Genomic DNA, 23,189 nt, shown 5'->3' with positions numbered 1-23,189 from the left:
GCACGCGCAATGAGCTGGCAAATATCAGGAAGATACGGAGACAAAAAGTGCTCATGTGTTATTTTATCTCTTAATGCAGCTTTAAAGATCTTTTCTTATATGGGTTTATATTTAAGTTGTTCAAAGGCGTGAAAAAGTTTTTTTTTTTTTTTTTAGGTGAAAACAAAACAATAAAATTCTGTCAAAACAGAGAAAAGGGGATAAATACGCAGCTTGTGCCAACACGTTTGGGAACTATTTTCTCTCTTCACGACTCGTTGTGTTTCCCGTTATTCGGTGGCTGCAGCTGCCCCGTTACAATCCCCCCCCAAAAAAACCCCGACCCCTTTCCCCATCCGCCACATTGACAATCCTGCTGCATCATCAAACACCACATGTAACCAAACCAACACAAAAAACATCCGTGCGTAAAAGTGTCCAAAAACCCGCGTCTACACTCATCACAAACAACACAGGGGTGGATTTTCCTTCTTTTTTTTTTTTTTTTTTACGACAAAACTAGTTGATTACAGCAGCAGTGGACTCACCTGGGATGTAGACGTCGCCTCGTTCATGATCTGGGAGCTCGCTCCAGTTCCGTTTTCCCGGCGAAACATTCGCCTTCTTCACCAGAAACGCCCTCGGCATGTTTCACTAAAACCAAGTCTTTTTAATTCTGTAACAAAGCTGTTTTTCCCCACCGCTGTTCAAGTGGGGAAAAATTAAGTTACAAAAGCAGGAAACTCCAAATATGGCAGAAAAAAATGGAAGGTGTCGATCCCTTCTTCTTCTTCCTCCTCCTTGCACCTTTCTTCTCGTTTCGTCCCGCTTCAGTCTCCTTTATTCCCGGTGGTCGTTGGCCTGATTGTGTTTTGCGGTTCTGGAGGAGAAAGAGGTGAAAAGTCTTCCGGCGTCGGGACAGGTGAGTCCGCTCAGGTGTTCAACCCGGACAGGTAAAGGCGAATAACACCCACAGCGCTCTGAAATAACGGGAGTGTGTGCGCGTGGGTGGGAGACAGGGGTAAAAAAAAACACACAGCAGATTGTATCCTGATCACACACACACACACACACACACACTCAGGAACAGAGTCGACAGAGGTGGGTCAAACAGCAGCACAGGTACTCATTTGAAAAGCAGGAAACAGGCGCCACCGCGCATGCGCGTCAGAAATAACGGTGACAACAAGCTGGAGGCTGCCTGGGTTAGGCCTCAGTATACCTGCTGAACCGGTTTACCCCTCCTCTCTCTCGCCCTCTCTTTCTCCTCCTCTTCTCCATTCCGCTTTAAGGTGTGGGCAAATGACAAGAAGAAGAAACTTTATATATTTTTTTGGAGGTGGGGGGGGGGGGATCGAAAGTGAGTGAGGGCTGCAGGTACACAACAAAGACCTACGCTATAGGTCACACACATAAACAATCAACACACACCCTCACCTCCTCCTGAAACTGCACGAACAGAACGGTCAAACTGCCAAAAGGGTGTGTTAATTATTTTATTTTTCACTCCACCCAACAAATAACCTCCAGAGCAGGATTTCATTTTATTAATCTGGATGATTGACAGCCGATATTTTTAGACTCTCCACCTCGTCTGTTCTTTAACCCTGTTGTGGTAAAATGTTTAGGAGGCCTTTCCCGTCCCTCTGGTTTTCAGTGCTACATCTTAAAGCCTTTGGATTTGTACGTCTACAGACGTGCAAAGGCTTCGTACTTCCTGAAGTCCCGGAGTTTCGTTTGTTTGGTGTTTGGAGAAGATGGCGGCGTTCAGGATGGTTTTGGATGCTCTTATGAAGCCGTCCATGTTGTGCTTTGGCTCTCTGGTGACTTCCTGTTTACGTCCGATCAGACTTAAAGCCGTTCGTTTGTTACACTTTTCCTCTGAGGAACAGCGTACGCCAACTGAATCGTTGAAACAAACCGACGAACACAATTTAAAAAATGCACGATTAGCTTGATTTTTTTCATCAGAGAGGTAACCGCACACGGTTATGGCTTTCGGCTGACATGATGGCGTGTAAACACGGCCTGGAGTACGTTACCTTAAGCTCTGTGGAACGCTCGGCTGTCTATTTTGGCGCCCCCCTGTGGACAAAGCGGTACATCTAATTTCCTTTTTTATTATCGTCTCGGCAGTATTTGTTTGCGTTCTTCTAACGTTCAAATGCTAAATCATTCAGTGTGAATATTTATCTCTGCGGCGTGCTGACACCGACCCCGCTGCAGCCGCTACCGGCCCCGCTGCAGCCGCTACCGACCCCGCTGCAGCCGCTACCGGCATTCGCTAGAACTGTAAAGAAGCGGCCGTTTAGTTTCTGATGCTCTGGATTGATTTTATAGGTCATAAAAAGGCAAAATAATCTCATTTCATTTCATAACCAGTTAAAAAAAACAAAAAACCAGGAGCTTTAATCAACACAATGACCAGCAGGCTGACTTATTATAACACGTGTTAGCGTGTCAACCTTGTACTGAGTGATGTGTGACGGTGACTGCGCCGTTAAACGCGGTATCACAGTCGTTCATTTGGCTTAACATCGCAGCCAAAAAGACAAATATGAGCCTGTAGGTGAGTAAATGACTCATTCACAGGTCGTTATCGGCTCCACCTTTCCCACCCTGCCGTGTGTTTACAACCCCTCCTCCTGCTTCTCCCTCTGTTCCCTCGTCTTTGTGATCAGCCTGGCACACACACACACACACACACACACACACACACACACAGCTCTTCTCTTGTTCACTCACATCTCGTCGCTCATCTCCACATTGGTGTTTGACGGTTGAGGTGCGATACAGAAGCTACCCGTTTGATTGTTGTTGTTGTTGTTGTTGTTGTTGTTGTTGTTGACTTTTCTAATCGGGTTGAAAGTACCGATGATTATATGGACACCTCTTAACTGCAGGGCGAATAACAGTAAATGTCTTCTATACGAAGTGATGAGGGGATTTATCTCCGTTATATCGTTTTACGATTCGACACAACGCGATAGAATACAGCAGCAAGCGACGTGACACGACACGTAAAGATGTGACAGGATACGGCAGCACAAAGGGAGCGAAATCACCTGACTGGACCAGAACGAGACAACAGACGACTCCGAGTGAAACCGTCTGACTTGTTTCACAGGACGGCACCGTTCACCGCACGCCTCAAACACTCACATTAACCACACACACACACACACACACACACACAAACAGTGCAATTACATAATGTGGAAATATGTGTGCACTAATCTCAGGTTTGAAAACAAACGTCAGACATGTTCAGAATTCGCAGGAGAAGAAAACTTTCAGAGTCGTTTCTGTACAGTTTCATGTTTTTTTCTTGTTTATTTTTTCTACTCTCATGTTTATTCTGCTATTCCATTTTTTTTCTTTATATGCTAACTTGTTTGTAGAGCTGACTCTGGGAGAAATGCACAACAATCCCAGTGTGCCTGTGCAATAATAAACAGTAATAAATATCTATATATATATGTACAGTAACACCCTACAGAGCCATATGATAGCATAACAGTGCTCCTCCCGGTGCAAACACATATTATATTTATTCTCTTTAGTCTGAACGGCTTGCTGCCCCTCGTCGAGCACATCACCTGCAGATAAAGTGTTGTCCTGCTCATTTGCATGTGCAGATAAACTAACTCCTGAATCCAGAATAGGTTTGTCACCAGTTGCAGACGCCTTGATCATCACTCTGACCTGTACATGAAATCTGATTGGCCGTCCTTAAAGGTGCGCAGGTATTTACACTGGCTGAATCTTGTTTATAAAGCTCTTCTTGGTTTGGTTTAATGTTCAGACCTTCAAAGAACCAGAAGCCAACACGCCTTGTGTCTGTTCCTCCTTTTCTCCAGAATGACTTGAAAATTCGCCGACGCCATTTCACGTGAAGCCTTTTTTGTCTTAAAGGACAAAAAAAAAACGGCAGACAATCGGACGGTGTGTGTGTGTCTGAATTGTAATCTGTCGTCACGACTCTGCACTTTATCTGTTCATTGCAAACGTTGTTTTCTCTTCACTTCTTGTCTGTAAACTGTTTTTTAATCATGACCTGTTTATTAGATGTGAGCTGCTGCTGCCCTCTTGAGCAGGTGTGAAATAGATCTTGATCTCAATGGGTTACCTGGTTAAATCAAATAATAGACACATTTAGATCACACGCAGCAGTTGGCGTGAACGCAGGGCGTGGATTCAAAGGAGCCGTGAAGGAAGGAGTGGTGCAGGACGGATGAATGAGCGGTATGCCGCCTGGGCTGTCGGAGGAGTTTGAGCAGATGAGCTAGCCTCCTCCTTCTGTTCTTGTCTTTCTCTTCCATCCCTCTTTTCTTTTCTAACCGTCATTGACTCTCTGTGAGGAGGGTTTTTTTTTTTTTTTTTTAAGCTGTTTCAGAAACAAGCAGAAAACTGATGTCTCTGTATGACGAACAAAAACCAATCAAGTGGCCGATAGGAAACCGTGAGGTCGTCAAAGTTCTGCCATGAAAATTCACAAGATACGATTTAAAAATGATGTTTACGTTTGGAGTCAGTCAAAAGGGATTTAACTACAGACTTTACTTTTTACAACACGCAGTTATACGATGTAATGATATCGTGTTATAAAGAGACAAAGATATGACTTAAGTTTCCATCCAACATCATACGACACCTAACATGCTGTGTCGATACGACGACACGTTACGATTTGGTACCGTACTTATCAGGTTGGGTTGATGCAACACGAAAAGACGCAACATGTTACAATAAGATACGTTACAGTGCGTGGCGCTACGATGCGTTACGATACGTTATATGTAATAAGTTACGATACGTTACGTTAAATATGTGACGTTACGATAGGTTACGTTACGATAGGTTACGTTACGATAAGTTACATTACAATAGGTTACGTTACGATAAGTTACGTTACGATAAGCTACGTTACAATAGGTTACGTTATATTACGATAAGTTACGGTACATTAAATGCGTTATGTTACGATACATTAAATGCGTTATGTTACGATACATTAAATATGTGACGTTACGATAGGTTACGTTACAATAGGTTACGTTACGATAAGTTACGTTACGATAAGTTACGTTACAATAGGTTACGTTATATTACGATAAGTTACGGTACATTAAATGCGTTATGTTACGATACATTAAGTATGTGACGTTACGATAAGTTACGTTGCGATAGGTTACGTTACGATAAGTTACATTACAATAGGTTACGTTATATTACGATAAGTTACGTTATATTAAATGCGTTATGTTACGATACATTAAATATGTGACGTTACGATAAGTTACGTTGCGATAGGTTACGTTACGATAAGTTACGTTACAATAGGTTACGTTATATTACGATAAGTTACGTTATATTAAATGCGTTATGTTACGATACATTAAATGTGTGACGTTACTACACGTTACGTTACGATAGGTTGCGCTATATTACGATAAGTTACGTTACATTACGTTACGATACTTATCATCCTGTGACGATACGACACAAGACAAGATATGCTACGTTACTACATGTTACGTTACGATGCTTTTGTACCTGACTGGATGAACTATGATAGGCTACGATGTGATGTGATTCGACAGGATAGATTACAATACGATCCATGACTTTACAGTAGGACACGATTTGGATGAGGACATTGTGGATTCTTGCCACTGTGTTGGCATCAGATGAGCCTCTTCATAGCTTCATGTGACTCTCACCTTCGACAGTTCGAGGAGGCAGGATGAGTTTTGTCTTCAGATTTCAGACTGCATGTTTAATTTTTCCGTGACTTGAATTTCCCTCGGGGATCAATAAAGTATCTATCTATCTATCTTACTCACCACTGTTTTTTTTTCTTCAGTATTTTAATTGCCTTTCTCTTTAACGCTAACCCATATCTGCATCATGCTGAAAGTCCAGTCTGCAAATTTTTACAAGCTTTGTTTTCTCAGCAAGGGGCGGGAGCACTTGTTGGGTCGCATACCTGTGCTGTGCGGTTGTTTATACACAAAACTATTATGTGATATTGCAGGATGTGCCAGTTCAGTCTGGTACGTATGGACGACGGGGGACGAATGGGGACGACGTCACAGAAGCAGAGCCTGTCAGTCAGGTACTGGGATCAAAGTTTCAACAGGCAGACCAAGTTTGTAACAGCGAGGTCGACACCCTTTGACATTTACAACTACGGGTGTGCCCTTTAAATAACTTATTAGATCAACACTGGAGCATCAGGAACCAGCTGTAACAAAATGTTGACATAGCGTCTCCTAGACACGGTGCCCATTTTCACACCAAGCGTAAATGAGTTTGAAAAGATAGCATTGCTTTTTGTGGTCACATTTCAGGCCACCGAGATTCAGATTTAACTTTGTCAACCCCAAGAAGGGTAATTCAATTTCACAGCCGACCGAGTCATTAAAAGACGCTGACACATGTGGCGTAGCGGGAAGTTTGCACGCCCTATGTACAGGATACAGACATGGGCCTGGGTTTGAATCTGTCGTGGTTCCTTTCCTGCACGTCGTTCTCTGCCCCTACCCCCCCAAAAAAACAAAAAAAAATACAAATTAATAATTATTCTATTTTTTTTTTAACCAAAACAGAGAGTCAAATCCCTCGTGTGCGTAAATGTACTTCTTTTGATTCTGACTGTCGAGATGCTCACATCCATTATTGTGTGTCCTTGTTTTGTGGTATGCGGCTTCTAGTCTGCAGAAAAATATTTAACAATGAAAAAAAAAACAATCATAAATATTTAAGCAATTTTGTTTAATGAAATCCAAGCAAAGTGAAATGAAAATAAAAAGGAGGGACTTTTAAAACGTAATTAAGAACAAATAAACTTTATGATATATCTATTTGACTATTTGTTAATATTTCATAAACGTACTGATTTAAAAGTAAAACGTAAGGTGTATTAATTGAATGCGTTGCAGTTCGTTAGTCCTCCACAGGGAGGGGGGGCGATGGTGAGCTCCGTTGAGGAGCAAGCAACATGAAATTAAAGAGCAGAAGAAGAAAGGGCTTCTCGTATGTGTCACTTCATTGACAAGCTTCATTTGTGTCTGCACAGAGACGTGGCTGCACTGTAACCCCTCCTCAGACTCACCTGTCTTATCCCACCTTCACCTGTGGACATGTCTTCCCGGAAGAGAAACCTCGGCGGGGACACCGACGGGCACGAGGACGGAGCGCTGCCCGCGCGCAAGCAGCCCTGGCCGGGGAAGAAGAAGCACGTCGCCGCGCTGATCCTGGCGAGAGGAGGGAGCAAAGGGATCCCTCTGAAGAACATCAAAATGTTAGCGGGGGTCCCTCTCATTGGCTGGGTGATCAGAGCTGCTGTGGACTCGGATGTGTTTGACAGGTACATGAAAACACCTGGAGGAAGTCAGAGCCCTCCAAAACTGACCCACACTTTCATTTCCTTGTTGCATATCTTGATTTATAAACGTGCATACAGGATTATATACATGTGTATATATATATATATTAAATCCACAAGTCAGATTTGAAGTATGCACAGAGGATGACGTCACCACATGAGTGTGAAACATGACCCTTTTTTGTTGTTATTTAAACTTGGGGACAAAAGCTGTGAGCTCCAGGCGTAGAAACTGGAGTAAGTTTAGTTTTGTGGGTTTTATTTCTCCTCTTTTTGTTTCCACTCATGAAAAGGGGAAAATGTCTTCCTGCTCCCTGCAGGCTGCACTTAAACAGTTGATGCATATTTGTCCCTCCACTCTTTAAGAATCCAGGTTTTTTTATTTTTTTTTTAGCTTTTTTTGTGAAGTTCTGAGCGCGACATGATATTTGCTTTACTAAAAGCCTTTCAGGTGAGAAATCTTTCCAAGGACCCCCCCCCCCTCATTATTATATCATTGATAAGCAGATATTAATACAATGTATTAATGTACAATGAATAGAATTATAGGCTCTTTTTTTTCTTTCCAAGTAATTCATTTTATAAACTTTAAGAAGATTTTTGCTCCAATTTTTAATTTGACTTTCCTTTTTTTATATATATCTGATATGTCCTGATCCAATCAGAGTTGATGTATTGGCGCTAAACAAAAGTGGGCGGGAGTATTAGACATAGTAGCTGATTTCATTGGAGGAAAACTTCCCGCGCTGAACTCACTTTTATGTTGGATGTTCGAAGCGGAGCGACCGTCTGTCAAATATCCAACGTAAAAACTTCTTTCATAAAGCACAAAGAGGACGGCCTCCATGTGTTGCCATAGTGACGTTAAATGAGTAACCCTATAGCGTATGAGCACAATGACATTTTTATAATACTTGCAGTATCGTGCCTCTTGTTAGACGAGTTTCTAAATTTGGAGGTGAAAATGCTTTTTCTTTATAATTACAAATTTAAGTCAGTTTATTTTCTTGATGAATTCGTCCTGTACATTAAGGTGTGAAGTATAATAAAGGACATTTTGAATGATGTTATTGTAACAACAATGGCCTCTGTTGTCTTAGTGTTTGGGTGTCGACGGACCACGACGAAATCGAGCGGGTGGCTGTAGCGTGGGGGGCCAAGGTGCATCGCAGGAGCACCGAGGTCTCCAGAGACTCCTCGACATCCCTGGAAACCATCCAAGAGTTTATCAGACTCAACCCAGGTACACACACACACACACACACACACACACACACACACACACCTGAGCGGAGCGTGAACAGGAGCTTGTCATCAACCAGGATGCCGTCGCAGCTTTAGTCTGTTTGCTCAAGCCGTAAAAGACGCTGCTGACGTTTTTCAAACCTCACTCTGTTCTTTTTTTTTTTTTTTTTTTTTCTCTCTCTCTCTCTCTCTGCAGAGGTCGACGTCATCGGTCACATTCAGGCCACGTCGCCCTGCCTCCATCCGTTCCACCTGAAGAAGGCGTTAGAGATGATCATGGTGCAGGGCTACGACTCGGTCTTCGCCGTGGTCAGGAAGCACCAATTCCGCTGGAAGGAGGTCAAGGCCGGATGTAAGTTCAGACAGCTCGTCTCCCTCGCCTCATATCTGCAATTTGGGATTTTTTTATTTTTTTTTTTTTGACAGCCGCCTCTCCTTTAATCACGGCTCGTAGCCCGAGGGGTCGGTGGCTGGGCGGTTATGCTCAGATTAGTTAAAGTCACTCGACCACATACCACCCTGATAGGCCCCATCTTGTGAACGTGCGTGACATTGGAGCGTCTGTGTCGGCGCCAAGAGATACAACGAAGGCCAAATGAAGTTATCGTACACGTAGATGTTTTGGAAACGGCTTTGTTTTGTCTGAACGCCCGGGGAACGTCCAGCAGGAGGAGCTGATGGCGTGTAACTGCTGTTAGCGTTTAGCATCAAACGCACAGTGAGTGAAATGCTAACTGTTCCTCTTTGTAGCCAAGGACGTGACCGTGCCGTTCAATCTGGACCCGACAAACCGGCCGCGGCGTCAGGACTGGGACGGAGAGCTGTGCGAGAACGGCTCGTTTTACTTCTGCACCACGGACATCATAGTGAAGGAGAAAGTCATGCAGGTACGATTAACCCCGAGTGTCTCTTTATTTCTAATCTTTTTCTAATCCTAATTTTTTTTTTTTAAACGCGCTCTGAACATGTTTCATGTTTGCTGTAAAAATTTTTGAATGGGTGTGTATGTGACTTCCTGTTCCTGCAGCCAGCCTCTAGTGGACACTTGAGGAACTACAGTTTTTTTTTTTTTTTTTTGCACTACTGCGTTAGCTTCACTTTTCAACGCCGGGGTCCAGTCTGGTACTCACAATGGATTGTGGGATGTGTAGTTCCCTCTCTCTCTGAAACTGTGAACACAGTCTTTGTAACTTTTTTTCTCTCTAATTTCTCATCAGTTTTTTTTTTTTTTTGTCTCGGCTCCAGGATTAAAATGAAGGATTTAAAAGTGATCCCCCCCCCCTTCCTGGGCGGTCTCTGTGAGCTCTTTGTACTTCACATGACAAAAAACCATGTGACTGATCGAATGTGTATCCACTCGAGGAATGGCCTTCGAGTTGTATTTATAATTTCTTTAATTTCACATTTCTTTACAGAAGACAAAGAACTCAGTAAAAATAGTAAAACAAAAACAATGGCCCTCACTGCAGCTGTTATCAATGTTTGTCTGCTTTAACTGTGGTGGTTATGTCTCTCTTTCTCTCTCACTTGCTCGCTCGCCCACTCCAGGGCGGTAAGCTGACGTACTATGAGATGCTGCCGGAGTACAGCGTGGACATCGACGTGGACATCGACTGGCCTGTAGCAGAACAAAGAGTCCTCAGGTGACTCTTTCTTTCTTTCTTCTTATTCTCTCCTCCTCCTCCTCCTCCTCCTCCTCCTCCTCCTCCTCCTCCTCCTCTGTGGTCATCACACTTACAAACAGCTGGCTCTACCTCTGTGTTGCCACATTTGGAGACATAAGAGCGTCGGGCTCAGGCAGGCCACAGTGTTAGTCAGTCAGCTGATTTGCTTCACAGCATCCTCCTGGAGAATGTCACTCATGCCGCTCCCTCCGCAGGTACGGTTACTTCGGCCGGGACACCCCAGAGATGGTTCGCCTGATGTTCTGTAACGTGTCCGGGTGTTTGACAGAAGGTCGGATCTTTCTGTCCTTATCCGGAGAGGAGATGGTGTCCATCAACACCAAAGACACCATGGGCATCCGCATGCTGCAGAAAGAAGACGTTGAGGTTCGGACGCAAAAAAAAAAAAAGAAAGTGAATTGGTTTAAATCACGAGGAGACTACACGCTGTAACTTGTGGTTTTGCTCCACCAGGTGGTGCTGTTGACCTCCAGCGTGGACCCCGTGGCTCAGTCCCTGGCTGAGAAACTGACTCAGAGGACGGGCTGCAAGGTGATGCAGGTGGGGGAGGAGCCGCTGGATGCTCTGAAGCTGGTGGTGGAGCAGAGGAAGATGAACTGGAAGGACGTTGCGTTCATGGGTAAAAAAACAAACGTGAAGTGAAACACCTTCTAACACGTCTGTGTCAGTTCCCGGACATCCCAGCGAGTTAGCTTAGCTTAGCATCACAACAGGAATCAAAACCCACTGAAGCTCTCCGAAAACATCATTTTGTTCCCTGAGCTGATTGTGAACATGTTTTCGTCATTAAAATGACAGGTTGTATATTTTAGGCCTTCTACCGATAACGAACATTTTGTGACGATACCGGGGGGAAAAAAATCTGATACCAATGAATCGGCCGATATCGTTCTTCGGTCTATGTTCGTTCTGTCGCGATGGATAGATTTAGATGATTGTTGTAATTCATATAGCGCCCTCAGCTGGTGACAGAGAACTAATCGTTTAATGCAATGAAAGTCAAATTAAATGTTGTTTGACTGGTTAAGAAATCGAGTAATATTAGCGTGATAAAATTAGCAACAATAGTCACCTGATGCGCTAATATCGGCCGATATATCGGCCAGCTGATTGATCACTCGGGCTCATTTTCTCCGTCTTTTCCCCTCTTGTTCTCTCCTCCCAGGTAACGATCAGCTTGATGTGAACTGTCTGAACCTGGCGGGTTTGAGCGCAGTACCCAGCGACGCTCCAGTGGTCGCCATAAACGCCGCAAAGTACACCTGCCGCAACCTCGGGGGGAAAGGAGCTGTGAGAGAGTTTGCTGAACACATCCTCCTGCAGAAGGCAAAAGCCAAGTCGCAGATGATTCAAGACCGCATCGACCGCAAGAACTTCTAATTCTAAAAGATTTTTGTTTTGTTTTTTTGTTTGTTTTTTTGAAGGAAATCTGCATGAAAGAACGTTGATAAAATAATCAAATAGTGCAAGAGTAGCTCCAAAATCATATCATATGTGAGATGCATGTCAAAATTGAGAGGCAGAAATGTCAGATTTAAATAATTGTAGTTGTTTACAATGAAGTCTGACAGGATTTAGGTTTTCCTGTTCACCTCAAAATATTTCTAAATCTAAGCAAGCTGTGGAAACCAAAACCGGAATGAGAAGTTAATAAACGTGAACCTGTGAACCCCCCTTTTTTTATATATATATAAATCACACCAAATAGTGCACAAGTTAAATCTTTAAAAATATGCATAACTTATTTCATTTGTAGTTTTAGAAATGCATTTTTTAAATGGAGTTGTGAAATGTTCAAAATGTGTGCTGACAAGTTTTCAATACCTCTTCCACCTGTAAATGTCGCATCTTCGCCCATTGCCCTGCAACTAAGACATTTAGACTGATTTTTAAGGTGCTGTAATTTTGACACCCCAGTCGCTGAAGTCGTACTGCGTTACAGTGAGAGAGCAAAGCACAAGCTCCACATACACGCAGTCAGACATGCGCACACACAGTGCTGTTCTCCCTCACTGTTTCAGCTGATCCCAGCTCACCCCTGTAAAACTCTGGTACCGACACAGATTGGGGATTACTTTGTATCCCCCTTTACGCCTTTGTGACGTTTATTTTGAAGGCGCACTGTCACAAAGGCGTAAATGTAGTGCCTTGAAACATGCTAGCAGTATATTAAGATCGCTAGTTTAGCCTTGTCAAGCTTAAATGCTACGCTAATCCAAGAAATACTTATCAGTTCTTCCTTTCTAATGTATTTGCTTCATTGAGCTAACGCTAGCAGTAGCCTTACATTTTATAGTTATATTTTTCGGAGACTCTAAAGTCCTGTTTCCACCGAGCAGTCCGAAGTCTGGTCCTGTTTGCGTTTCCATCGCTAACCGTGTCCTACGAACAGAAGGTTAGCAAAAAGTAGGACAGTACGGGTCAGTACTTTGGCGGTCTCTCTCGGCTTTGGTCAATGGAAACGCCACAAAATGCGTTCCGTACGAAGACGAACCGAATTGAATTGCTTGGTGGAAACGGAGCTGAAGCTTTTGCTTTAACTTTACAGCTGTGTTTAAAGGTTTTTGGGGGGTTTGTTCCCGTAGCTGGGAGGGAGATTTCACTTTCTGATTAGCTGTTTCCAGGCGAAGGATCAGGTGGATTCATTTCGTGCTGAACTGTCATTTGTGCTCTCATTCATTAAGATAAATAATAACTATGTATGGTAATATGGTTTCTCTGTGTACTGTAATTTATTTTGTCCATCATGCTCATTTTGCTTACAGGTGTTTTGTTTTGTCATTTGTTATTGTCTCCTCTAATTTTTTAATTTTATTTGTTTAACCTGTGGGATATTATTATTTGAATAAAATAATAATTGCTTTTGAAGGTAAAGTCACAGTCTTGTGTTTTTAATATACATCCTAAAATATTTTACAAGATGGTGAAAAGTGCATTTTTGCAGACTACTGTTTGAATAAAGAGAAAATAATGAAGCAATAACATATTTTTTTCTTCGTTAATTGAAGAGAAAATTAAAACATTTCTTCTCTCTTTACTTTCAAACCAACTTGAAAAAGATGAAATGTTTATTGATGTCAATAATAATGTACCAACGTATAGCTGACGTTATCGCAGCAGCAGCTCGCGCTTCCTTACCGTTTCCACGGCAACGATAGTGACGAAGTGGCTCTGTCATGGCAGACCCAGATCCAACACGTATCTTTAAATTACCCAGTATTTAAAACCATTAGGGTCTAATAGTTTTAAAAATTCAACATAAAACGGCTTTATGGGCCCAGTGGGAGAATCTGGTACATCAAAAAGTACACAGAAGCATGGCCGCAGGAAGTGGATGGTGCTGGGGTACTGCAGCACCCCCTAGTGGCGAGGAGGAGCTTTTTTTAATTTAAAAAATATACATTAAAAATATTTTTGCACAATTTATGAATTCAATTTTCCCATTCCTTTATGAATGAGAAAAGATTTTGACACGCGTAGGCTATTACACGTATTTCTTGATTTTGATTGAATTCTTTTTAGGCATAATCAACACAAGTTCACGGAAGTCACGTGGTCAACGTCAGGCCGGCTCGTGGTTGCAGACGTAGAGTAAAGTGAAAAGGTTCCCTGCTCGCTCCATGCTCGGTCTACGAGTGTCACAGTCCAAGATGTAGCATCATGTTGGACTAAGCTCCAGTAACAAACAAGAGCCATGTTTTCAGAGACAGAAACACTGATTGAGTTCCGTCTGTGCCTGTCCGTCTCTGTGTCCTCACCTGAGCGCACTGTCTCAGCCTGACGTCTTTTAAAGACACGCAGCACCATGATGACCCAGAAAAGACAAACCATTAATGGATGCCAACACAGACATCATGAACTCTCTGGACATTCGTCCCCTCATTAGAGACTTTATTTCCACGACCTCAGAGCGCACCTGGACATGTGGACACCTGTAACCAGGACATCCTGTCTGCAGCTCAAAGTAAGATCATGGTGCCGCCGCGCACTTTCATATATGCAGTTTAATGTCACACTGTAGTATTTATGTAGGGTGGTGGGGATTCAGAGTGTTACTGTGATCGTGTTCTGTGCGTAATGGATTTGGAGAACAGTTTAAAAACGTGTAAATGGTTTGGATTGTGTCCTTGTGCTTTGCGTAAAAAGGTTGGAGATGGAGAAAAAAGTGTGATTTTGTGCGTTTGTTTGCGTGATGAACGTGGAGAGCTGTTCAATAATGTGCTTAGATTGTCTGGGATGATTTCTTTGCGCTGTGCGTGAAAGGATTTAGGAGCTGATAGAGTCGTGCGTGACGTCACTGTAGGTGCAGTGACTCAGGTTGATGCCAGCTGATCAAACCTGTTGCACTGTTAAAGTGTTGTTGTGAAGTTTAAGTCATTGTGCAGATATTCCTCTGAGAACTGATGGTGTGTGTGTGTGTGTGTGTGTGTGTGTGTGTGTGTGTGTGTGTGTGGCCCTGGCTGTGTTCACTGAAGAGTGTAAAACAATGACGTGGTGAATCTTCATCTTTTTAAAACATATTTAAATGTATATATTATAAACGTATTCTAAATAGGCCTAAAGGCTCATAGGTTGTTTTTTTTTGTCCAAAAAAGAACAAAAGATTTTTTACAACCTCTTCAAACTCACTTCCATCAGCTCTGCACAGAAGTCGTGTAAAAGAGATCGTTTTTTTGCTTCAAGCTCAACTGAGCAGCTTTGGACGCTGCCTCCAATGCAGCATCTACTTCCATAAAACCTCCATGATACAGACGACATGCTTCAGAAAATATGATTATTTTATTAAAAGACCGGCTAATCATTGGAAATACCACGCTGATGGGTTTTTGGTTGTATTTAGAAAATCTTCACAGTCGACACCTGGCAACAGAAAGTCTTAAGAGAGCTACCACAAGTATTTAAGAACAAAAGAAAAGAGTGTTTCATCTTTTTATGCAGTAATCGTATCGGGCAAAAAACCTCTCTCATTCTGTGAGGGATACCGGCACGATAATCAGCGGCCCTTCGTTCTTCCCAGATTTGTTCGTACAGGGGCTGAAGAACGGGTAGATGCTTTCGCTGAATGTGTCGTTGAACGTGTAGATGTGGAGTTTGGAGTCAACGTTGTAGAAAGACACCTGCGGGTAAACAAAAGGAAATGAGTGTTTGGCTATTTGGGGGAAAAAGTACACAAAAAAAATCTAATTGGATTGTTCGATCTTGGCGGGGGGAAAAAACGAGCCGGAAGAGACGGGACGGTCCTGATATTTAAGGAAGTCAAGACGCGGCAGGAGAAGAGGTGTTCCTATACCTCACCCGTCCTTTCTCGTAGTCCACAAATACCCCGATCTTCTGTGGTTGCAGGTTCATTTGGACGTCTGTGGAGGGTTCAGTGCGACAGGCGTACTTACTCCTGAAGGAGACAGATGACCGGGGAATAGACGCCATGGTTAATTATCAAAATGGGCAGCGAAAAAAACAACAAACCTAGTAACACACTGAAAACTGTAATATCATGTAAATGTCGACGGTATGTTACATTTAAGAATCCTTAAATTCATTTAACTCGTATTTACAACAATGAAACAGATGACAGGAGGAAGCTGCCAATTTTAAAGCTGTATCACGTGACTTTTTGGCCACTAGGGGGCGTCAGAATTTCAAGTGTGAAGAGAAGAAGAACATAGTGTCGAAACCGCTGAATCTGCCTGTTTACAAATCCGCCATGACATAGTTACAAAAGCCTTTAACGCCCTTCAGCTCTCTGTTTGTTGCTACAGCTATCTTTCACCGCTATCGAAGCAGGAAGCGGCCATCTTGGATTACGATGTCACGGTTGATGACGTTCGTTCTCCGAGCTTTCTGAGCAGGGAAGTTCCCCCCCTCACACTGGTTTAAAAGCGGCGTTCATGAGAGGGAAAAGTGGTTGCTAAGTAACAGCTTACTTCTGATCAAACAGTTTAAAAAGTAATAATGTTACATAACATAAATATGGTTAAGGACGTAGGTGTTCATGAAAGAGCTGGGTCTTTAGCTTTTTCTTAAAGGTGGACGTGTACACGTAATGCAGCAGAAGTCCAGTCACTATGCTTTACAGTAGCTCTGTTTTTGGTCTCCACCACCCCCCGAATCAAATATTTATTGTCTTTGATGTTTACCATGTCATTTGTTCATTTTTCGGGGGTTCGCCATTTGGCGTGAATGTGTAAATATTTCTCGTCAAGTGATGACTCGACTAACTTGTCTCTCAGGCTGAGGAACCAGTATCCGTTACTTGGGGTGATGTCAACCTTCCCCTTCCTGTTGATCGATTGTCTGGCCACTCCCAGATCCCATTCCGTCTTCCCGCCGACCTCCACCTGTTTTACAGGAAGCAGATTTTATGCAGTTAAAATTGGGATGCCTAATCGTTTGGGGATGATGAACATGTGCTTGTTTTGCGTCGCTCTGTCATAAAGGAGAGTCTCTGACCTCCCAGTAGTGTCTCCCAGAGGAGATCATCTCCTTCCCCAGGACGCAGACCACTTTGTCAAACCTCTCCGGGTTATCTGGAAGCTGCTGGGGTCGATCTCCGCACCTCACCTGCAGACACAGTTTGACAACAATACTTAACCTTTGACATTTCATATTTTTTTTAAAAATACACTCGGATGTCACTCTGAGTGGTTAAAAAAAATTGTACTGTATAAAATATGAACCGGTGTCTCACACTTTTCATGTCCCCTGAAAGAATCAGTCTGGGATGGGCGGTGTTACAGTCCAGAGTCACGTCCACTGGGTTCGAACGGACCGAGGTAAATAGGGGAATGTTAATGACACAATTTCTCCCAAATGTACCAACTAAAATCTCAAATTCACATTTTATTTTTGGAACTCAATTTTTTTAATTTTGCAATGATGTCTGTAGTGTTATTTAATGTGGTCTTAGAGACTGTAACATACCTGCATACTCCTGAACCCTCTTTACCCCTGCAGAAAAACAGAGTCGTTAAAACCAAGATTTGTCTTTCACCTTTTTGTACACTTTTGAGCAGGATGGAGCCAATAAGTCAATGAATTCAAGGCGATTTACAGATATCATTTATTGGATCATGCTCAATGTTGACCTTCATGATCTACATAGTTTAGATTGGTTGGGAATGAAAACTCACTGGGCTGTGTTCGAACTGGACCGCATTCCAGGACTGAGGCTGGAAAACCTGGAGAGAAACAAAAAGTATCAGGAACTTAAAGTTATTTAGACACAAAAGGGTCATTAAATTGAAATTCTAGGTAAAAAACACATTGGTTAAGTTAATAGGGACCTTACAAGTTACCGTCATCCACCACTAGATGGCAGTACTTGAATACTTTGTCAGATCGAGTGACGTGTCTTTATTGTTCGTCTTTTTCAAAACCATAACTCATGAAAGTTTTGGCTCGAGATGTGGACGACTTTTGCCAACCGTCACAGATTCAACGGGGCTTTAAGTAAAACTCTTCGTTGTTCCTTGTCTTTGGAAACAAGTCTGATGTTTGACATTTCACTGACCTGTTTCTGCAGCCTTCTTCAGTTCTTTATGGAAAACCTCCACCTGAGCTGCCAGAGATCTATAAATGGTTCCTGTTCCTAAGTCAGTGCTCACTGAGACCTCAGACCAGTCTTTGGTAGGTGGAGGATCCGAGAGGGCCGGGTACGCCTGGAAAGAAAGGATGATCAAGACCTCAGCTGTGGTCATGTTTCCCAACATTGGAAAACCTGGAAAACCGTTCGATTGGCACAAACCTTGACACCCTGTAAGGCGTCATCTAATTGGGCGAGCTCAGCCACGGCGTTTTCTCTCCGTCGTAGTTCTTCCACTTCCAGCTCCAGCTGTCGTATCATCACCTCGGCCTGGTGCTCAGTGGCCCTCCGGCTCATCTCCATCACCTCCAGCAGCTCTGCCTGGGAACGCTGGATGGCGGATGCGAGCATAGAAAAAAGGCAGACACTGCCCGCCGTGTCTCGCTCCACCGCCATCTGTGGGATTTATGTGATATGTGAAATATATTTCATGTCATTCATTGTGTAAGAAGCCAGTAACAGAACATTAAAAAGCTAAATTGGTTAGCTGTAAACGAGAACATGCAGGATAGAAATGGGTGAACACAATAACATTTTGGTTGGAGCCCCAGTCATTGAATCCAAAACAACTTTTGAATGTAAGGCTTAAAATGTTCATAAAGGCCAGTTTTAAGTAAGGAAACCATTTTAATAATCAACCAAGACGCTTAAATTATAATGAAACCAAAACGTTTGTTTAACACTTTAAAGTAAAAACCCCGACGTATCCAACGTCAGATCCAACGTCGTTAAACTCAATAAAACACCCGAAAGTTACGTAAAACAACTAATAAATAATTATCCTTAATTATGGAATAAAATCATTTAGAACATCTTTTCAAGCCTCTAAAATATAATTTAAAATGGAAATAAAACCTACTGTTGGCAGATAAAAAGCTGATCTTCATCTGCTTTTTTCAATCAGAGTTGGTTGATTGATCACAAAATGGCGGATCTCATTTTAGCAAAAAAAAAGTGTGTGTGTGTGTGTTTGTCCTACCTCCACTTCAGCCACCGACGTTTTGATCTCCTCGATCTTCCTGATTCTCTGTCTGATCATATCCCGGATCTCCTGCTCCGACACACTCAGCTGAGCCTACACAAAACATCTGAATGAACTCACTGTGTCTGCTAGGACTTCCAAACATGAGGAACATTTTGCTTTGACATTTTGAAGTGAATTATTCTTCCGTTTACATTTATTGCTCTAATCTTGATGACTCACTTTAAGGATTATTTTCTCTTCTGTCCTGTTTTCATACCTTGTTCTTCAACCATTCGTCTTCTACAGTCACCGTGTCGTGATCCGGATGCTCCTCGGTCTCACACTCAGGACAGATGCACACTCTGTCAGTCTTACAGTAGATCTGGTATCAGTGAGAGAGACTGTGTTTGTAATAATGACAGGCTACATAACCAATCAAAACCTCAAAGGACTTTTAAAAACCAAAAATCAATGACAGAAATTGGTTTAGCATTCTTAAGCGTTGTACCATTATTCCTCTGTGATGGATCTCACAGATGGGAATACTTTCATCGCTTGCAGCCCCGGTCACCGTGAACCTCCTCCGGCCACTTGGTCGACGTGGAGGTGGGGGAGGGGGTCCAGACGGGGGGACCATGGTAGCAAGTGGGCTGGGGTTTGGTACTGAAGTAGCCATCAAGGTTGAGTCAGCTGAAAAGTATCAAAGACAATGACATCTCTGAAGATCCCTTTTTTTTTTTTACTGAGATATAATAAAACTCGTTAGCATCTATTTTTGGGCCAAGCTAGGGGTGGAGCTACAGATATCTACGTATATTCCCTCCCCCTTTTTTTACATTATTATTGATAGCTATCGGATTGAGTTGAAACCAATAAACTACATTTAAAATCAGCCACAAGCTTGTTTGAATTTGTCCACAAGGGAGTCTCATGATACATTGGGCGTCCTTTATGATATGAAGGATGCTCCAGATGCGCCAAAAGATGTTAGCGATAGCATGAGGTGTCAAGGGGGAAGTCTTCCAAACCACCTGTGGGCTCATTGGTCCGTCTCACAGGCACTTTTGGGAGCGGTCGAGGCAGCCTCTTCTTTAATTCCTGAAAGATGTTTTGCGGTAGAATTTTCTCCCTTCCCGTTCCTCCCTCTCCTTTCATGGATTTGAACTGCTCGGTGATCTCTCGCAGAGTCCTGTTGATCTGGAGGTCAGGCCGCTTCTGGAACGTCCTCTTACACAGAGGACACTGGCAAACCTGAAAGAGAAAGGATGGTTGGGGTAGACTTAGAAATAAAAAAAACAAAGAGAAAATTGGTCACAAAATGTCATCCATAGATTTGAGTAAATGGATTGGGCTCAATAGAAGCTAACAGGGACACCGACAAATGTCTCCGAGGTAGAATTTCCTAATTCGACTCTAGAAATAAAGTGGATGGAAAGAAAAGCAATGGCTATTTAAGGACATATTGGAAAAGGGAAGGAATGAACCAAGTTATACCTGAGTCCCGCATTCATGTAATAAACATTTATTCATGTAGCCTACACACCTTAGAGCCATCCCAGTATCTGCTGATGCATGCCATGCAGAAGCTGTGGCCGCACGGTGTGGATGAAGGATTGATGAACACATCGAGGCAGATGGAGCACAGGAACTGCTCATCGGACAGGAAGCTGCCATGAAAGGACATCCTGCGAAAAAGCAAAACGTTGATGCACCGTTGAACCAAGACACACCAGTGGAGGTTATTAAGCTAGCAGGGTATCTCCTTTAGCTTCTCCTCAGAGTTCTCAGGTGAGCACAATAATAAATCTAAGTGTTCATGTGCGACAGTATTCATCCTTGCTGTTTGTCAGTGTCTGGATGTACAATATACACAAACAAACACTCGGCCAACACATTCAACCTGACCTGGTTAGATGGATTTGGCCCAAGTGGTTCGGGCCCACATGTGCACAAATGGGCTTGAATCATGCAAACCATAGAGATATGAAGAAACATGGGAATGGATCCCAACTGGGATATGTTCTACCCATACAGGCTCTGTATCTTTATCAATCAACCTGGGCTAACTAATGTCGGACCTCCTTGGATGCTTAGGAAAAATAACTTGGAAATGTGCTCGGCTGTTGGTTAACCAATGACAATATACATGTCCATTGATTCACTTAGTGTGGTCGGATGTAGAGCTGTCATGAGTACAGTTTCAGATTCAGATAATCTACTTAAATGTTTGAACATCAAGTTCGAGGTTGAAACACTTTGTCTATTTCATTTCATTAAAAATCTCGATTACAGTAAAAAGCTCCATTACTTCAACATGTAAATCATTCCTGATGGTTTGATGCAAATATTTCACTTTATGTACAACACTCGCTGATTAATCAAAACAAATAATTGGAGGAAAACCAACCGTTCAACCCAAAAGTCTTCATTTTATCTTCTATCAAATAGCAGAGCAGCTTTGAAAGGTGCTCAGTAATTTAAAAAAAACAAGATTGTTTCTTTAATCCTTTATAAAAGTAAGTAAGACTTCATTTATGTGCAATTTTCCCAAAAAAAAAAAAAAAAAGGGTTACCAATGAGAAAAAACATTGCACATATATAATGATCACAAATCTCTCCCTGCCACCATCAATCAGATTAGAACTGCCCGAAGAGCTGAGGAATGAAGTCGGGCAAGATTCAAGCCTGCACCATCAGAAACAGTACAAACTAGCATCCAGAGAATTCTTTAATCACATGGAGACAAACTCATTTTGTACAGCTTACAATATGAACTGATTCTGACGTCCAATCACAGGAGGCGACATTTAAAAGAATGCGTGGATTTACTGTGAATAAATGCCGATCTGAAAAATGTTTACAGTTTGGTAAAGATTGTAATTTAGTGATGCTAAAGTGACGGATCGATAACGTCTATCTAATGCAGTACGGACATAACCTTTGATACTGTGTCAGAACACAGCATAGTAACCCAAGGATATCTGACCTTTAGAAAGAAAGAAAGAAAGAAAGTGGATATGTGATCCAGAGACGTTACCTTTCTCTGTCGGTGAGTCTGATTTTTAAAAGTTTAAAATCTCCACAGCGGTCCGTCTCAGTCGTGTCTTGAGCTGAGGAGTCGTCACTAAAGAAGTGTGTCTACCCCCCCTGGTTAAATGGCACGACTGTATGTGAGGGTTGTGATTTTCCGTCACAGGGAAGAAGGGAGGTTAGACTCCGCCCACTCACCTGTCACTCTGTTTTGGCAGGTAAATGTGGCAGGACTGGTTAAGTTGAGTAAATGATGCAGACAAGTACAACACAGAAAGTCAGAATAGGTCAAATGGATGTCTTGACCTTTAACCCTTCTTTCATATTTTTGCACTAACTTGTCCTTAAACAGGTCACATTTTCTTGGTCGTTTTAAAAAAAGTTTTTTTAAAGAGATTTTTTACTCAGAAAAATGTAAAAAAAAAAAATCCAATGAATTTGATGAATCATGCCAGTCTGAAGCTGCTCTTCCAATGAAGATATCCTAAGTGACTACGTGACCAAGTCTCAATGATGGCATGAAGAATAAAATCCGCTCCTCTTATCTTCTGTGCGTTCTTTATGGGAATCGTACCTTTTCTTAGATGTAGATGTCTGCGTGTTTAGACAAGGACATCTCTGTCACGTTTGTCATTCCTCTCGACTAATGATGCGCTCACTGCAGCCAGAGATAAACAGAAGAAGCTTCAGCACGTACTAAAAAAAAACATCCTGTATCCTCATACTCAAACAGAAGAAAAGGTCATTTGTTAACGATTCCAAAAAATATCTGAATAATCGACAGACAACCAGCCGCGCTCACATTCACACCTATGAGCAGCTCCACACAGAGAGGCTCCTGTCCCACCCAGATTCAAACCACAAACCTCCCTGCTGTGAGGCGACAATGTCAACCACCGAACCACCAGGCTAAACAAAGAAAACTTTTTTGATCTATAAAATACCAACGTTAAAAAGAGGTTCTTCTTCTTCTTCTTCTTCTTCGTCTTCTTCTTCGTCTTTGTCTTCGTCTTCTGCTTCTTCTTCAGGACAGAGGTTAAATTATAAAATCAGGGACAGAGAGTGGGGACTGAGGTGAGGACAAAGGAGACACAGCTTGGACTTAAACCCAAACCCTGTGCTTGGAGGACCAGCCTCTACGCATGGGGTGATACCTAACCCCCCCCCCCCCCTTAAAATACACTGACTTTGACTTGGGTTAATTTTAATTTCCCTGTAATCCCAAAAAAAATTATGTTTTATTTTTCATATTTAACTTAACAAAGTAAATCTCTCAACTTGTAATGGATATGTCAAAATTTAAAACCTATCAAG

The 23,189-nt window shown here is 42.5% G+C and overlaps 3 protein-coding genes across 5 annotated transcripts in view; 1 reads left to right on the top strand and 2 right to left on the bottom strand.

Annotated features, from left to right (window-relative positions):
• Positions 1-1,255, bottom strand: part of ovol1a (ovo-like zinc finger 1a) — a 7,852-nt gene extending 6,597 nt beyond the window's left edge. The window contains exon 1 of the mRNA XM_079371736.1: positions 528-1,255. Coding sequence (XP_079227862.1) covers positions 528-627 — 100 coding nt within the window. The 5' untranslated portion in view covers positions 628-1,255. The remainder of the gene's footprint in view (positions 1-527) is intronic.
• Positions 1-13,167, top strand: part of cmasa (cytidine monophosphate N-acetylneuraminic acid synthetase a) — a 16,526-nt gene extending 3,359 nt beyond the window's left edge. The window contains exons 1-9 of one of the 3 annotated variants that reach the window (XM_079371734.1): positions 6,080-6,097; positions 7,061-7,351; positions 8,470-8,612; positions 8,811-8,966; positions 9,365-9,501; positions 10,163-10,257; positions 10,494-10,665; positions 10,753-10,918; positions 11,465-13,167. In XM_079371734.1, the coding sequence (XP_079227860.1) occupies positions 7,125-7,351; positions 8,470-8,612; positions 8,811-8,966; positions 9,365-9,501; positions 10,163-10,257; positions 10,494-10,665; positions 10,753-10,918; positions 11,465-11,679 (1,311 nt within the window). In that variant the 5' untranslated portion in view covers positions 6,080-6,097; positions 7,061-7,124 and the 3' untranslated portion in view covers positions 11,680-13,167. Of the gene's footprint in view, positions 1-6,079; positions 6,098-6,971; positions 7,352-8,469; positions 8,613-8,810; positions 8,967-9,364; positions 9,502-10,162; positions 10,258-10,493; positions 10,666-10,752; positions 10,919-11,464 lie in introns of those variants that run through there. The other 2 variants (XM_079371735.1, XM_079371733.1) reach the window with 2 other exon arrangements.
• Positions 13,168-14,387: 1,220 nt separating this feature from the next.
• LOC306841713 (E3 ubiquitin-protein ligase TRIM39) lies at positions 14,388-22,019 on the bottom strand. The gene is made up of 16 exons (XM_079371667.1): positions 21,883-22,019; positions 20,389-20,530; positions 19,877-20,096; positions 19,354-19,535; positions 19,123-19,227; positions 18,861-18,956; positions 18,044-18,277; positions 17,810-17,957; positions 17,430-17,477; positions 17,221-17,247; positions 16,988-17,052; positions 16,750-16,860; positions 16,519-16,637; positions 15,595-15,691; positions 14,989-15,416; positions 14,388-14,927 (listed from the first exon to the last, which is right to left on the bottom strand). Exons 2-15 carry the CDS (start codon positions 20,527-20,529, stop codon positions 15,264-15,266), a joined length of 1,746 nt encoding a protein of 581 aa, XP_079227793.1. The 5' UTR covers position 20,530; positions 21,883-22,019; the 3' UTR covers positions 14,388-14,927; positions 14,989-15,263.
• Positions 22,020-23,189: the final 1,170 nt, after the last annotated feature.

The sequence above is a fragment of the Symphodus melops genome (assembly GCF_947650265.1).
Source record: "Symphodus melops genome assembly, chromosome: 20".
Classification (NCBI taxonomy): domain Eukaryota; kingdom Metazoa; phylum Chordata; class Actinopteri; order Labriformes; family Labridae; genus Symphodus; species Symphodus melops.
The sequence above is the reverse complement of the archived record's forward strand: the minus strand, read 5'-3'. Positions and strand labels throughout refer to the sequence as shown.

Excerpts from the sequence above, each read along its gene's own strand:
- LOC306841713 (XM_079371667.1), bottom strand. The coding sequence starts at position 20,529 with ATGTCCTTTCATGGCAGCTTCCTGTCCGATGAGCAGTTCCTGTGCTCC. Across the intron at positions 18,957-19,122 it reads ACGAATGGTTGAAGAACAAG|GCTCAGCTGAGTGTGTCGGA; the intron begins GTATGAAAACAG and ends TGTTTTGTGTAG. Across the intron at positions 18,278-18,860 it reads CGTCGGTGGCTGAAGTGGAG|ATGGCGGTGGAGCGAGACAC; the intron begins GTAGGACAAACA and ends TAAATCCCACAG.